At 39.7% G+C, this 16,069-nt stretch overlaps 1 protein-coding gene across 2 annotated transcripts in view; it reads left to right on the forward strand.

The window, feature by feature from the left end:
- Positions 1 to 15,502, forward strand: part of LOC117422680 (protein kinase C eta type-like) — a 43,009-nt gene extending 27,507 nt beyond the window's left edge. For both annotated transcript variants that reach the window (XM_058987977.1, XM_034928084.2), the window contains exons 10-14: positions 536 to 690; positions 11,284 to 11,422; positions 11,817 to 12,005; positions 13,707 to 13,853; positions 13,984 to 15,502. In XM_058987977.1, coding sequence (XP_058843960.1) covers positions 536 to 690; positions 11,284 to 11,422; positions 11,817 to 12,005; positions 13,707 to 13,853; positions 13,984 to 14,133 — 780 coding nt within the window. In that variant the 3' untranslated portion in view covers positions 14,134 to 15,502. The remainder of the gene's footprint in view (positions 1 to 535; positions 691 to 11,283; positions 11,423 to 11,816; positions 12,006 to 13,706; positions 13,854 to 13,983) is intronic.
- Positions 15,503 to 16,069: the final 567 nt, after the last annotated feature.

A 16,069-nucleotide genomic window follows, 5' to 3' on the forward strand; every position in this document is an offset into this window, starting at 1 on the left:
TGGATACTGGATATGGAGTGATGTCAGCTGTTGAATTGCAAGCTTGAATAAAAGCAATAAAGAAAATCACAGAAAAAAAACAATATGCCACGTCTGTCAAGAGAGCAGCACCTTCGTGCAATTGGCATGTTGGAGGCTGGACTAGGGCAGCGTACTGTGGCTCGCCATCTTGGGTGCTCACAGCCAGCAATTTCAAACCTGGGGAGACAGTATAACCAGACACACTCTGTCAATGACAGGCCATGAACTGGGAGACCAAGAGTCACAACACCTGCCCAAGATCGACAGATCATGTTGCAGCATCTTCGTGATGTCAATTGTTAATCAGCACAATAAAAAATCACTGCACAAGTCACACATTCCTAATTACTACAACAGTAACTGTTGCTACCCATTTTTAAAAACAACCTGTACAATACATGTAGCCACACAGCTAGCTTCAATTAAAACTCAATTGCATTGGAATCAAGCAAGCCCAAAGTGCTTTACAGCAATAAGCAACCATTACAAATGTATCTTTTGTGCCCTCTTGCAGGATCGTCTGTTTTTCGTGATGGAGTTTGTGAACGGTGGCGACCTCATGTTCCACATCCAGAAATCTCGGAAGTTTGAGGAACCTCGCGCCCGGTTTTACACAGCTCAGATTACCTCGGCACTCATGTTTCTGCATGAAAGAGGAATTATTTACAGGTAAGGCTGGGCAAACTGATCAGTTCATAATCTAATAAAACTCTATCTCTGATTCATCTTGCTTAAAGTTGAATGATTTAGGGAATGTCGGTCAACTTCAGTGATCTTATCGACAGTTATTATATTTAACCTATTTCCAAGAAGAATACCATGGATTCTCTTTTGGTTGTTTGGCATCCATCCAGTAAGGTGTCATCACTCTCTGCAGTGACTGTGCTGTGGACCTTAAGGGTCCCCCCTATGGGAGGTACCAGATCGCTGCCAAATAGTTCTGCCGTCTATTTTCAGATGCAGTTTAGCCTTGCACTTCATACAAATCGGTGACATGTTATGATCATTTTCAGGGCCAGGAAGCCAATAGTAAGCCTTCTTGAAGGGGCGCTGCCACTGTCGGTGTTGTTGCCCGTGAAAGATTTTGATGATGTCGGTATCCTGCCCGGATCATTAAAATAAAAGACGATTCTAAGAGATTCTGTTATTTAGAATGACCTGTCATGCATGCATCAAGTATATTCCACCTCCCCTGCGGCTGGTTTCACAAAGCCCAAGATTAGTGCTAATTGCGAGCTGCGAAACAACTGAAAGTCTTGAAAACTAAACTAAAAATGAAAAGAAATGTGTTTCGAATGGTTGTAGACTTTGAGCTTTAAGTGGAAGTTGCAGGGCAGTGTGTAAAGTAGCCCAGTGGTTTGAGTTACCTGGAACGCTTCCAGTCTGCACAGTAACTGTATTCCAAAGGTGGATGCAATCAGCACCTCACAGGGCATTATACTTTGTTACTGCCTTTCAAACAAATCTGTGCTCAGGGGAACCCAGGGCCAGAAGACATTTTATTTCCACGAGAGAGTAATTCAACACATCCCTAATGTTCTTTAAAACCAAGTTATTGTCCTTGCTCAAATGGAAAGATTGAAGCAGAATGAAGAGTGCTTTCAAACACATTTGGCTTTCAGTCCTTCTCTAATCTTTTGTGTCCAGTAGCTTAAAAGTACACTGTATAACACTGTAGTAATACTTCCCTGTAAGTGAGGTATAGCCCTCAAAGGCTGCCAGTGTTAATGGCTGTTTCAGACTCCTAATGATGGCATCGCATTATTGTGTCCAGCAGAACCGGATGGAGGGGCACACTTCATGGGATTCCACAGCTTAAAAATCCCCTCTCCCTCATATCAAAGTATGCTGAGATGTGTTTAGGATTACATGAAAAATGTGTTTGTAATGCAGGAAGCAGAGTATTTATCTTATGCAATCTTGACTTGTTTCTTAACCTTTGGTTAGAGATGTCAGTGTTTTCTAAATTGAGAATTTAAAGCTCATGCAAACTCTGTTTGATGTAGAGACAAGGGTTTTAGGCCTAATGCTGTGCTGGCCATGTGAGTAATCAGCTGGCATCCTTGGTGAGTGATCCGATTAGAGCTTGATAAAACTGCTGTGGTTTTAAAATTAGAACTGCTGTCTCCATGTCAGCAGGAAAAAACTGTAATACAGAAACTCAAAGTCATACATAGTGGAACGGTACATACACATAGATATAAATAAATACATTAACAAGATTTGCTCAGTATGGATAGGTTTTCAAAGTGGAGAGACATTAGGTTAAGGAGGCCAGTCAGGGTAATTCAGCTGACATTGGCACATAATCCCATTGTTTACAGTGGCACTGATTTAAGTATGGAAGGCATCCAAGGTTACTGAATAGTAGGTTTGCAGGAATGATTTGTGAAATACAGAGATTACCTTTATATCTAATTCTAGGACAGATCATGAGTAGCTGGGAGTTGACCCACAGTCGCTGTCTGTCAGTTCTGTCTGCTTGTTCAGTAGCTGTTTCTGTGGCTGAAATCTCCTGGGTTCAGGGTTGGGTTAATTCTACCCAGATCTTAAGTCTCACCTCAATTCTGTTGAACAATTAATGAGTTGAAATGAGATATTAAACAGCAGGTAGGTGTTTTATGGTGTTAAGGGAGTAGATCTGCCCTGGGGAAGGAGGATCTGCCATAGCTGCTGATTATGGTAGTTTATTGGGGGGGTAAAATCTGCGATATAGGAGCTTATCCAGGGGATAGATCTGGTGGTGGGAAGACCTACCATGTGATACCAGCACTAAGCATTCCATTGAAATCATTTGACAATATGACCTTTTAACTTTGCCAGCCCCACATAGTCTACGTACATAGACAGAGAGAGTATGTGGAGCTGACAGAGTTTAAAAAAACAGGTAAAGGGAGTAACCACTCCGATTGATGGGCAGCAGCATAAAATTAGCAGAGGACATTTCAGAAGGCAATTAAAGTGATATTTGAAGCTATTTGCTCTTCCAGGTAAACTATTCTCCTGGATGACATGACAGCATTTTGAAATCCTAACCCTGCAGCTGAGATGGGATGGGGAGGCCTCAGTGCAAGAATAGAATCTATTTGATAGACGATCGTCTGATTTCACAGACCCCGATTTGCACCAGACTACCTTTCCTAATGTCCAGTCTCATTTTCATAAATTTAGTTAAAGTTTAAAAAGGCTACCAAAAAAATTGCATCTGTGATTGTGCCTTAGCTGCTTTGTGCAATATCTCTTCACCTCTGCCTTTTTCAATGGACCAGCTGCTGACAGGCTGATAAGACAAATGCTCCTCTCTTAAAGGTCTTTGTAGGGGCAGGTTAGAATTCACAGCAGTTTTAATTACATGTGCCCTGCAGGAAGGCTCAGTGTTGTTCCTGTGAGTTGAAATTTCTGTCAGCCTTGCAAGGTCATCACCATCTGATGCATGTTTCCTCTGTATCGCTAAGATAACTTAGATTTCAGGAAATTAAAATACCACTAAGAAAAGGAAGTGAAAAGTGTGATAATAAGCCACCAGACAGGCAATAAAATACCTACTGTAATATACCAGCACTTTTATAAGGACCTGTCTACCCCGATTTGATGTGAGGCATGTTCTCCTGTTATACCTTGGGTCCCTTGGTTACTATATAAGGCTGAGCGAATGATGCAGTTTACTTATGCTTTGTTGTGGATCAAGTCCACTCAACAATGCTGCACTTTGTACCCTGATAGTGATAGCTACTGCTAATATGATAGTACACCCATCCACCATGCAAGAATTGTGCACAGATGGTTTGAGGAGCATGACAGAGACTTCAAAAACCCCAGATCCAATTGAGCATGTGATTGCAGTTATGTTATCACAGCAGCCACTTCCCTAATAAAGTGCTGCTAGGTGTCAATTTCATTTGAGCTGCATGTAGTGTTTTTTCAGATGGGTTAGGATCTCTAGAACTCGTCTCTTGGCCTCCCCGGTATGACTTTTTTTTTTTATATAGCCATATTCTCTAGGGCTTGTATACACAAAGAGTTGAAAGGTACATGATATTGGGAAACTGACCAGTTAGTGTAGTCTGTATCCCAACTGCAACAAGTAAATCAAAAGCCACTTTAGATATGGGCAAACATCCCAGCCACCACCCTCGTTGCCACACTTCATAATTCCCGGAGAGTGCTTTCTTTGAAGGTGTTGTGCAAACTCAGCCTATTTCTCTTTACTAAACTTATCCTTTTTGTCAATGTCAAAGCATCCCTCTGAACACATCAGATACTGTTTTGTGAGTGACAATATCAAAAGAGAGTAAGCTGAAATATGCTTTTCAATATTACTTGCAGTGCCATAAAAAGCACCAGCAGGCATTAGCAAATGAGTGTCAGTGGTTCAATGCAATCAGATCAGACCTTAAGCCCCTAGTATGAAAGATATTTTGGATTGTGTTTTTTTTTTAAAAATGTTATCCATAACAGAGAGCTGTGAGCGAAACAGTTGCAAATGGACATACAATATGAATGCAGACACGCGTTAGTATTGTTACACATTTACTCAGTAATTTGCAATAGATGTTAGTAACCGATAGTCCACCAGATTTTAAATCTTCTTTGCATATCCCTATTTAACTATTCAGCCATCAATAAGATGATTACACTTTGTAATGAACAAATTAGATGTTTGTTTCTTACAACCACTTTAGCTGCACCATACAACTTTTCAATGCAATGTTTTTCATATGGATAATCGCGAACGTTACAGAACAGCAGCAGCAGCAGCAGCTTTCTTCTAAGTGTTCTTCAAGATAATCTGAGCGGACGCTACAGATCTGGAAGAGAAATGTTCCTTAACATGGCACAGGTGATTTATGTTTTAAGCCACCTGCCTCTCTTTCTCCTGCAAGCTCACTGGGCAAACACTATGTCTACATTTTACTCGGTGTTAATTCGCAAAGGGGTCACGTTCTTTGAAGCTCTCAGCCGGTACTCGAAACTCACAACCTCGCTGTCTAGTACTCACAAACCTCTGTAGTAAACAACAGTCTACAATATTGAATATACAGCCTTTAAATCAGAACTTGGACTGGGCGCAGCAGTTATTTCTTACTGAAGCCAATGTTTGTAACACATGTAAGTTGCCAGTTTACTGGGCTGTCCAACTTATTTTGAAACGCACACAACTATTGAATAGAAAAAAAAAACTGTAACCTCAAATAAGTTTACAAAAACTACAAATCTGATATAGAAAATGGGAGAAAAATGATAAAAACAGAAGACAACATTGATACCAGCATTGGTTTTTCTTGCATTTTGACTGTACAGTAAATGCTTTCACCAAAGACTGCATTTAGATACAGGCACCATTGCCGTGGATCATCTGCTGCCAGTATCACTAGCCTCAACTCTCATGCAAAGGACCATAACTCAAGTTTTAGTAAGCTCACAATACTTCCTGTTCAGAAATGCTAAATGAAAACAGCAACCCCCATACTGCTGTAGAGAGATGGATGACATTACAGCCTCATTGTAGCTAATTATAATCCCTGCTCACAGCAAAATTCATGTGCCAGGCTTATGTGCCTGTAGATACAGTATCTATATACAAGTAGGATTATCTGTGGCAGTCAAGGTCAGAGTCACAGCCATAAGACGATCAGAAGTTCCTTTAAGCCTAAAGAAAGTAATGTCGTTGTTTTTATAGCTTCACTTTGTCACTCACAGTCTAGCACTGCACAAGGGGATATGTAATTCTTCTTGTGAATATAAGAGAGGAGTTTAACATGTGTCTCCGGGGCCCGGAGATCATTAAGAAAAGTGATTGTTTTAAGTCCGGGTAAGGTTTTTGTTTTTACCATCACTTCAGCATGGGTTATAAATACCCAGCTACATTGGCTGCAGTGTTTTGTATTGAAATGTATGGATCAGTTGTCCTTGGTGGTATAATGGGCTAGTACTAGATAGAAAGGATCCTGGGAAAGACTGGGATCCTGAGAAAGTGACTGTACAGTGCCTCCCTGTTTCTTAATCCCTCACGACTACAGCGGAAATAGACCGGGAATGAGATGTAGGTTCATAGTCTAGGCCATCTGCATAACTTTTTTTAAAATTTTATTTTTAAGCACACAACCCAGCATCACTTTGAATCAAAAGGAAACTAAAATACTGTGCTTTCCAAAGGAAATACATGCCAACGCGGCTTTGTACTTTCACAGACTGGCAGAAGTGTCGGCTTCCTTAGCATTTGGTTCAAGGTCCCCTTCCTCAATGAGGAATTTTAGGGAAAATAGTGAGACCCAGAGTAGCAGTATATCCACATCTTGGTTTGAGGTTCACAGTGCTAAATCTGTATCCAGTGGCAACACTTCAACATGGAACTGGGTAACATTAGAAACCTTAGTATAACAGCATGACCGACATAGGGCATTGCTATATGTTTGTGAATCACCCTGCTATCGACAGTGAGTAAGACAGGTGCAGTAAAATATAAGGGATATGAGTCATGAAAATCACCAGACAAGTCTTTAGTGGCCTCACCTGTGGCTGGCTTTTTCAGTGGGCACTGGAGCAGCACACCTTTATTTCAGCCCATTGATTTCCTGCAACAGCGTTACTCAGACTGCAGTTTGAAAGTGAGCTCACGTACAGGTGACTTTTAAAAGCTTATTCAGCATAACGGCTGTGACTTGGTAAACAACCACACCTTGTGTTACCTCACCGGAGCAGGAGTAGACCTGAGTGCTATCAGACCTCACCTGTATCAGTTTCCATTAAAGCAGGGAGAAGGGCATTGACAACTCTTATTAATTGTTTGCTGTGAAAGAATATGTAGCTCTTATCAAGCTTGAAGCATTGCTTAAATCACGTTAGTGTCACATGGGTTTATTTTAATTGTATAATAAGTGGCAGGCTTTGATAAACTGAATTATTATTAATTACACCTGCATTGCCAATAGAATATAGTGTGTCACTGCAGGGGAGCTGTCTTTTCCCATACAAACACCTGCTCTGCTGTGGAACTGTAGTCAACTGGCAGATTTTAAATCAAGCCCAAATCAAGCTGCTATATCTATATATATATATATATATATATAGATATATATATATATATATATATATATATAGATATATATATATATATATATATATATATATATATATATATATATATATATATATATATATATATATATATATATATATATATAAATTAATTTGCTCCACTATGCTTACTAATGTATTGCCTCAATATTGTAAAATTATTGTTTTGTTAGTTGGGCTTCCTTATGTATCCAAAATGTTTGCCATTTTCAGCCAGAAACTCTGAGACTAGCATGAAGGCATTTAGCTGGCCCGTGTGTTTTAAGAAATACAAATAATAATATACCACTGGTGGACAAATGTTATGTTTCGTAAGGATCTTAAAGAACTAAAGCTAATGAGTTATTTTAAATTGATTCAAATCAAGTCTTTCCCAATGTCTTCGATGAATTATTTCCTAGTAACAGGAACATGAGAATCAAATGCAGTTATTTTGCGTTGCAATGCCAGGACTGCTGATCTGCCATTGGTACAGTATCTCAGTAATAGATATTTACAGTACAGTGTTCAAGGACAGCTCCCTCGTTCCCATAGCACCCCACAGGCAGAGAGATGGACACAGATACAGGATGACAGGTCAAGTTGAGATTTAGCTTGGTTGTAAATCCACAGACCAGGACAGTTTTTTTTCTATACAGCACAGAGCCTGCATGGCAGATTCATGCTCTCTGGCTTTTTTATTTTTTGCTCATCAAAACTAAAGAGGATAAAGAACTTTGTTCTTTAACATGCGTGGGGCGCCACCAAATAGTTAGACGCCCCTAATAATGAGCCTTAATGTCACTGTTTGAGTCATGATGAAGATTGGTTCCTGGTATTGAATAGGCTCTGTGCGTCAGTAAGTCCAGTATTGATTCCAATGGCTAATCCGACCTCTTGCCCCATAGGCCAAACTCAGTTTAGTGAAAGCTGTGGTTTTTTTCCATACATCAATGACCATCTCTCTCTGTCTCTAAGTAATGTATAATCCAGTCTGATTGCCTAGAAATGGACTGCTGCAGTGTGCTAGGAAATAGCATGGCCTCCATAGTAATATACAAAAATTGCATCTCCAGCTATTTGTCCAAATTTATTATAATGCACTTTCTGCTGCAATTTAAACATCAGTTGTTTTTTCATATTGGCATTAACAAAGAGCCCTGGCTTTATATTCTTGTCTCAGTGTCTCAGTCAAGCTATTTTTCAGCATCCTGGTTAAACTCAGTGAAAAAGAAGCCACCTGGAGCCTTGCTGTGCAATTATTTGACAGTCTTTCCTGGAGACGCAAGAGAACAGAGTGTAGGACATGACAGGAATCTTCTAGACATGCTAGGAGAAGCCTGCAAGCACTGCAAGACTGCTGTGGATGGTGCAGCTTGCACGTATTCCATCTAGCAGTGAAATCAGGGTGCATATTAAAGGTGATTCAGCATTTGCAAGACCAAAACCCTCTGTTAGTAACTGGAGAATGAGCCTGACATTGTGAGCATGTCTCGGAGCGAGGGAGCAGCTCACTCTCCTTCCTGCAAAGTTGCCTGATTTAAGTTGACTTTTGTCTCTGTGGGCCAAGTCGATGCCACTAAAAAGTTAAGTTGACCATCACAATGCTCTGAGATAGCGTCCTTGGCTTTGGCTATTTAGAGACGTGTGGCTATTAACATTACTCCATCACTGACCTCAGTCACAGAGTACAGTACATCACAACATGGGAGTAGAACAATCTTTCTTCACATTCTTTGCATTGCTCAGCAAGAAACAACTAACAAGCTTAGTTTAGGTACTCTTCAGTCCACCTCAGTTGTCGGTGGGTGAGGGTTGGGTTGGAGTTGAAGCAGTTGTCCACAGCTCTGGCCATGTTACATCCTAGTGTTAGTGCTGAGGTGACAGACACAAGCCCAGTGCTGCTGAGGCTGCTTTGACTCAGGAACACTTCAGGCAGTGTGTTTGCCACTTCACCAGCTTTCCATTGTAGGCGGGTAAAGGCTTTAGAATTACCAGGTACAATTACACTTTGATTGGAGGCTTTAAAGAGGTATAGCTGGCCTAACAGGCAGAGTTGCAAAGGAAGATAATTGCATGTGGAAAGCACACAAAGCAAACCTTTTCATTTCATAGAATCTGGAGATCGGTCCTGTTTATGTTGGCATTCATCTAAACTGGGGTTTGCCAGGAGCCTCAAATGTCATTATAATACCACAAATACTGTGGGCAAGCAAAGACAGCTCCCTCTGCAATTGAGGAAGAAATTTAGCAGCCGAGGGAGAGGCTGCACGTCAGTGCCTCTGGAAATGTGGTGATGCTTGTTCTAGAAATGTCACTCTTAGAGGCTGAAACTTGAATGTATTATTTTATTTTAATTTAAAACAAAGCCTTTTCTGCCAACTAGAAGCCTCAACCTTGGGCACTGTAGTAGCAATAACTCCCACTGGAGTATTTTAGAAGTATTAAAACTGTATTGTTGGTTTAATTTGGTTTCCTGTCATTTTCCTCTTATCACATATCTGAGCCCTTCCATTTGCATATCATTTTTGCAGGGGCTCAGAGCTGTAAAAAAAAAAAAAAAAAGCAAGATCTAACCATTTCTATTCAGCAGTTTAAAAAAATTGTGTGGATTTTTTTCTTCACTGAAGGAATTACCTGACAATGTTTTACCTTCAAAAAAGAAATGACTTGTCAGAAACATGGATAGGACTTAAATATTGAACCACTTTCAATGGCCTTTCACACCTTTTTTGGCAGTCTTACAGAGAAATGTCTTACAGAGACGCCACGCATTGAATGGCTGCTCACTTAACTCTCCAAGGAAGGGTGGAGGCACAGGAACCATGCTTTGTCATGCAGAAAAAGGATTTTACTTAGCCTATAGTGCGGAACCTCTTTAAGTCAGAAGCTCAGCAAATTATTTTTCTTTCTAATTTCAAGATAGATTTCTGTGCACTGCATCAGTTGCTTGCATGAAGTAACATAACAAGCACAATGCACAAAAAAAATGTGTCTCTGCTTACAGTTCGTCATCAGATTCTGATGGATTTGAATGGTTGCAACATTCAGAAATGAGATGAAAAATATACACAAAGTAGCACTGCATACCCTCAACTCTCAACACTAAACACTACACTCCATAAGTATTGATGTCAGAAAGTATATATAATAAATAAAGATTTGTTTGAGAGGCAGGGCATGAACTCAGTTTGCCTTGTTACACTGTTACTTTCCTTCTGTCATAACTAATAATGCAATACTTGGCACACTTGATTTGGTTGAATTTGTCTGCTTGTCAACAAAATTACACTTTATGACATAATTGGTACATAATCATTAAACGCTGCCTGCAAATGACATTTATCAGTATGATCACACCTCTCATAGATAAATATTTAATTTCCTGCATGTCGTAACTAAACTGCTATTAGATGACCTGTTTAAAATATCAGAAGCTTTTATTAGCTCATGGCTGATCTACTTTTTCTTCCCAAGTCCAACAACATCAGTGCTTCTCTCGTTAAAAGTCTTATGTGGTTGTCATAGGTTGTTTCAAATAGTTCCATATTTTCAAATTCTATTCCCCTGCCCTAAGTTATCCAGTGGACTGTCTCTCTCTGTAAATGGGTCTTAAATTCCACACAATTGTGATCAGTGTAATTCTTATTCACTCGCCATGATAAAGTACATGTGTTCTCTGGATGGTTATCAGTAATGTGCTAAATAGAGAGGGAGGGAGGGAGGGAGGGAGGTCATAACCTTTGACCTCTTGCAGTTGGGCTGAGCTTTTTTTCTTTCTTAAACAATCAATATCTTTGAAAATCTGAAAAGTGGCAAGACGTCAAAGGTCGGCCTTCCATACTCTTTTTTTTTTATCAGTTCATAGATCTCTTTTATGGACAAAATATGTATTCTTTGTTTGGGTAATCAGTATTGCATTCAAATTCACTGTGCACTGAGGCCCATAGGTGAAGCATTGAATCCTGTGAAATCCTGATACACTTCCCCTCCTCCCTTCTGAAAAATCAGCTTTGAGGACTCTTTTAGAAGATGATTTTACAGGAATAGTTAGTAAAGAGGCAAATAATGATTTTGCCAGAAAGAACAATAAAAAACGTTCTACAGAACACACCTTATAGGGTGAGATGAGATATGAACTTTTCCTTTGCAGTGCTCTTCAATTTTACTGGAATCTATACTTGACCGCTTGCTTGTCTTTTACAGAGACCTAAAATTGGACAACGTGTTACTGGACAGGGATGGCCACTGCAAGCTAGCTGACTTTGGGATGTGTAAAGAGGGAATCTTTGAAGGAGTCGAGACCGGCACTTTCTGTGGAACTCCAGACTACATTGCTCCAGAGGTACAGCATGCGCAGATAGCACTTTGCCAGATAGCATGATGGGAAACCAAACAAGCAGTTGAGGAAATTCCAAAGGAGATTCCAAACTGGAAACAACTGTGACTACTGCTGATTGATATGCACATGTGGTTTAGAGCTGCAGTTTCATGTTTACTTTCAGATACCTGTAAGACTGCTCTACTTAGTTCCCATTGGATACCACCCCCCCCCCCCCCCCCCACAACAAATTGCTGCTAGATAAAAAATTTTAAAAAAGGAAAAAGTATTTGCGAATTTATCAGCCTCATCTAAGAAAGTGTAACTTGTAAAATGTCCGCCTTGCATTGAGGGTGAGAGTTCGAAGCGTGATGAGGCTGTCTGTGCAGTGATCATCCCCCCTGTTTCTGGTGCTCAGATTCTGCAGGAGATGCTCTACGGCCCCTCTGTTGACTGGTGGGCTCTGGGAGTGCTGCTCTATGAGATGCTGTCGGGACACGCACCCTTTGAGGCGGAAAATGAGGACGATCTCTTCGAGTCGATCCTGAACGAGGAGATCTCCTACGCAGCCTGGCTGAGCCAAGACTCTGTGGACATTCTCAAAGCAGTGAGTTTACAACAGCAGCCTGTGTGTCAGCTGGTGGGGGTGGTGGTGGGGGTGGGGGGGGTGGGGGGAAACCACAAGCTTGCTTTCCCAGACTTCTCTATTGCTAACTGGAAATGTTACAAGACTAGTAACTAACATCTTGATTGCATTGTGTTCTTGTTCTTGCCAAATTACATTTGGCACTAAATCAAAGCAGAGAGATACTATTTCACTGTATATTATGAAACCAACAAAGATTAACCAGTAGGATAGGTTTGTTTTTTATTATCCACACCATTGTACGGAACGTTAGAGCTGTTGTTATCAACTAATATATTTTTATTTCACAATTTGGTTGTTAATTCCCTTAATATACCTTGCTGGATATTAAACTGCCATGCAGCCAGCTAATTCGCTCTATATTTTCTGCAGAAGATACACTAGCAGCTGTAAAAGAGAAACACTTAAGGTAAATTAAAACATGCTTCCACAAAAACGGGGGTGTTGTTAACGTAAGATGACTAGTTTAAAAAGACCTGCTTGGGGGGATTTTGGCAAACGAGAGCAGAATTACCCTAAAAGCCTGCTTAGTGTGTGTAAGAGATTCTGTGATTAGAACCGCTGCAGCCTGGGGGTTTCATTCTCTAGCTGTTACCTTGACTAGCTCTCCAGTGCACCCAACCTTTGTTACATAAATGTATTAATACAGCATCCATGGGCACGGCTAAAAATAAACGGCAGCTAAGAAGCAGCTCCAGCTCAGATGCACTTAAAAGCGCTCTCCCTCCTTTTAAAGTGTTTTCTAATTAAGATTGAATGAGCAGCAAAAATCATTCAAAGCAGATTGAACTGTAATATTGCATTGGTTCAGTAAAGCATTGCATAGTGTAGTACATTAAACATTTCAGTCGGAATAACAGTATTGTATCTAATTGAGATGGAAAGCAAAATAAATTCAGAATGGGTATTAGAAATGTAGTGATGGAAATAAGCTGCCTATTACACAGCAGTTTGAGCCAGTCCAGGGTTCACTGCGATCTTACACCTGAGATTACTGTAATTAGGGGAACCACAGAGAAGAAAAGCTCAGGTGGACCTTATTAAGCTCATAGTAACACCTAGAATCTAATTTCCATCCCTGACCCTGTATATTTTAGGGATATTCAAATTTGTGTTTTGCGTGTTCTACTCACAATCCAGAACCCCTTGTTGGTCTACAACGTAGCTAAACGCATTTAAACCAAATTGTTCAGAATTTCAGCAAGGTATACATTTTAAATGTAATGCGAGCTCTGTTCCTCCCCGCAGAGTGACTTGCCCGCCCAAATCAGCTTCGCTAGCCATGCACACAAGCTTCACATGTTCTTATATAACAGAGCACAGAAAGCAGTTTTCCATTCAAACTACATACCAGCTGCAATTATACACGGAATTATACACTCCGTTAACTACCTTCAAAGTGTCCCAATAGATTTATGTAACAGTGGCGATTGTAAGAGAGCAAATACGTGTTGGCCAGTTTGGTCAAACTAATGCTTTAATTATTTTTGAAGAACTGCTACGTCTATGTTTTATGAACAATCCACAGTTGTCTGCACTGCCCACAAGATACATCACTGTTACTAACTGGGGATCTTGTCTGAAGTGACCTTTTCCCTGTTGTCCAGGTCATTCAACTCTTCCTCACATGCAGACTGTAGTAACAATGACTTCTCTCCACAGTTCCTGACTAAAAACCCCAGCAGGAGACTTGGTTGTGTGCCGTCCCAGGGTGGGGAGAGTGTGATCCCGCTGCATCCGTTCTTCAGAGAAATCGACTGGGAATTACTCAACCGGAGACAACTGGAGCCGCCCTTCAAACCTAGAATCGTAGGTGTCCGTTTTTTATTTCACTGTTTGTAGCTAAGCACAAACTCGGTGTGAGCCGGAGGTGTTGCTTTCCACAGGTCCTCTGTCACATCAGCCTGCTCATTCATTTTCATTCATTCATATTTCCCAGAAATCTCCCCAGGATGTCAACAACTTCGACCCAGACTTCACCAAAGAGGAGCCAGCTCTGACTCCCATTGAAGACACGATGATCCAAATGCTGAACCAAGACGAGTTCAAACATTTTTCATTTACTTCGCGGGACTTGATTGATACTTAAAGGACAAACTCATAATTCAGAGAGCAAACCTCAGAGCGGTGTAGCAGGGGAGAGAAGAAAAAAAGGACATTTCTTCTTCTGTCACATCCTCCAGGTTTGTCATTTTTAAAGACATTCAAGCATTGTGTTAAAAAAAAAATCCTTGGGTCAAACTAAGTTAGATTTAGTGAAATGCTGTATGTACAGTACTTGAATTTGTATTTGTAAAATAGGATTTTATATATATATGTGATTTAGAATTAAATTGCTTTGTATTGTTTAATGTGTGTTATGCTGATGTTTGTTCCTTTTAGGCTGAATGCTTTTATAAAGAAGTGAACGACTTGCCTAATTGACAGATATTTGTGAATGGATGTAAACAATGGGGCCTAAATGCAAATGAATGGAATGGATAGCTGTTAAGAACATGATGATTGTGTGTAAACATAATGCCTTCATATTCAATGAAGTGATGTTGAAGATACTATAGCATTGTGTGCATCAGTAGCATACACCTCCACACTTAAGCTACCTATCAGGTTACCTATAACAGCAGGGGTTCAGACCACCAATAGACCAGAATCAGTATTATTATGTAATTTATTACTTTGGTCATTGGATTGTACAGCAGATTTGGAATTGGATCTCCTTTGTAACCAAAACTGATGTCACTTAAAGACACCATCCAAAATGACTGAGTGTGGGTGACAGTGGGGTTTGGCATGCTGTAAATGAAGTGCACCCTGTACTGTACACACAGATAAACAAGTACCCATGCAGGTGATGGAAGGGCGGAGGGATAGCGTCTTACACGAGACACAAAGCTTCACAGGGTTAAAAGTCAAACGGGTCGTGTAAAAGTTAGCATTCACTTTTAGAAAGCCTCATCTAATATTTTTTCTTCGTTGCTATATAATATGAAAATAAAACTGACTTCAGTGTAGGCTTGTACATGTTTGGACTTAAACAAATACCTATTTGAATTCCAATCTTTAAGAAAATGTACGAGAATGTATTCTTGGACATGCAAATTACTAGCAGTAACTGATGTATACAGAATATTTTTTTGTTGTTATTTTTCGTGACCTAACTGTGATACCGCTACTGTTAATCAAATGAACCTGGTTGAGCCCAAATAAACAAAACAACTCAGGACAAAACAGCACCTATTTCCTGAAGCCTTGCGGGTCCCAGGATGATTTACTTGTAATACAGCAGTCAAGAACAGCTATTGCAATCGTCTCTGTAGGTGAGAACTGAGAACACCCTTCTGAGATTTCTGTACAGACCGTGCTCAGGTAAACCCTTAGGCATTGGTTTTCTCTTTTCAGATTTTGTATTCAGTCATGTCAAGTACTTGTTTTAGAAAATAAACCAACTGTGAAACTCAGTGAGTCACCATGTCTTTATATATGTCTTTATATATGTATATATATATATATATATATATATATATATATATATATATATATATATATAAAGTAGAGCTGTGTCCAAATGTTTAGCATCACCTAGAATTTTAGGATTGAGACAAAATAAAAATAAAAATAAAACTATATGAACATGATTTTAGATCTTTTATTTAACATCATTTAATCAAAGAAAATACAAAATGATATCTACCAGTAGTACAGTATTTCACGTTATATTTCGAAATGTCAAATTTTTTCAATTTTTGTCAGTTTTTTGTTGTGGAAAACTACAAAGCGGTATATAATTCAATATGTTAACGTTACATTATTCAGCAGGTTTCATTTGACTTTGAAGTAAAAATTATTTAATTCTATATGGTAATGCAAAACTTGGCCATAGCGAAAAGCACACTAATGCAATGAAGTTTAATCACATATTGACTCTATTTTACCGCAGGCCATTGAACGACCCATTAAAAGGTAACCTTTCTCATTAAAAGGTGGCCTTAAAGTATGTTGAGTTTTTTCAGACACGTTAAATAATT

Source organism: Acipenser ruthenus, chromosome 15 (genome assembly GCF_902713425.1).
Source record: "Acipenser ruthenus chromosome 15, fAciRut3.2 maternal haplotype, whole genome shotgun sequence".
Classification (NCBI taxonomy): Eukaryota; Metazoa; Chordata; class Actinopteri; order Acipenseriformes; family Acipenseridae; genus Acipenser; species Acipenser ruthenus.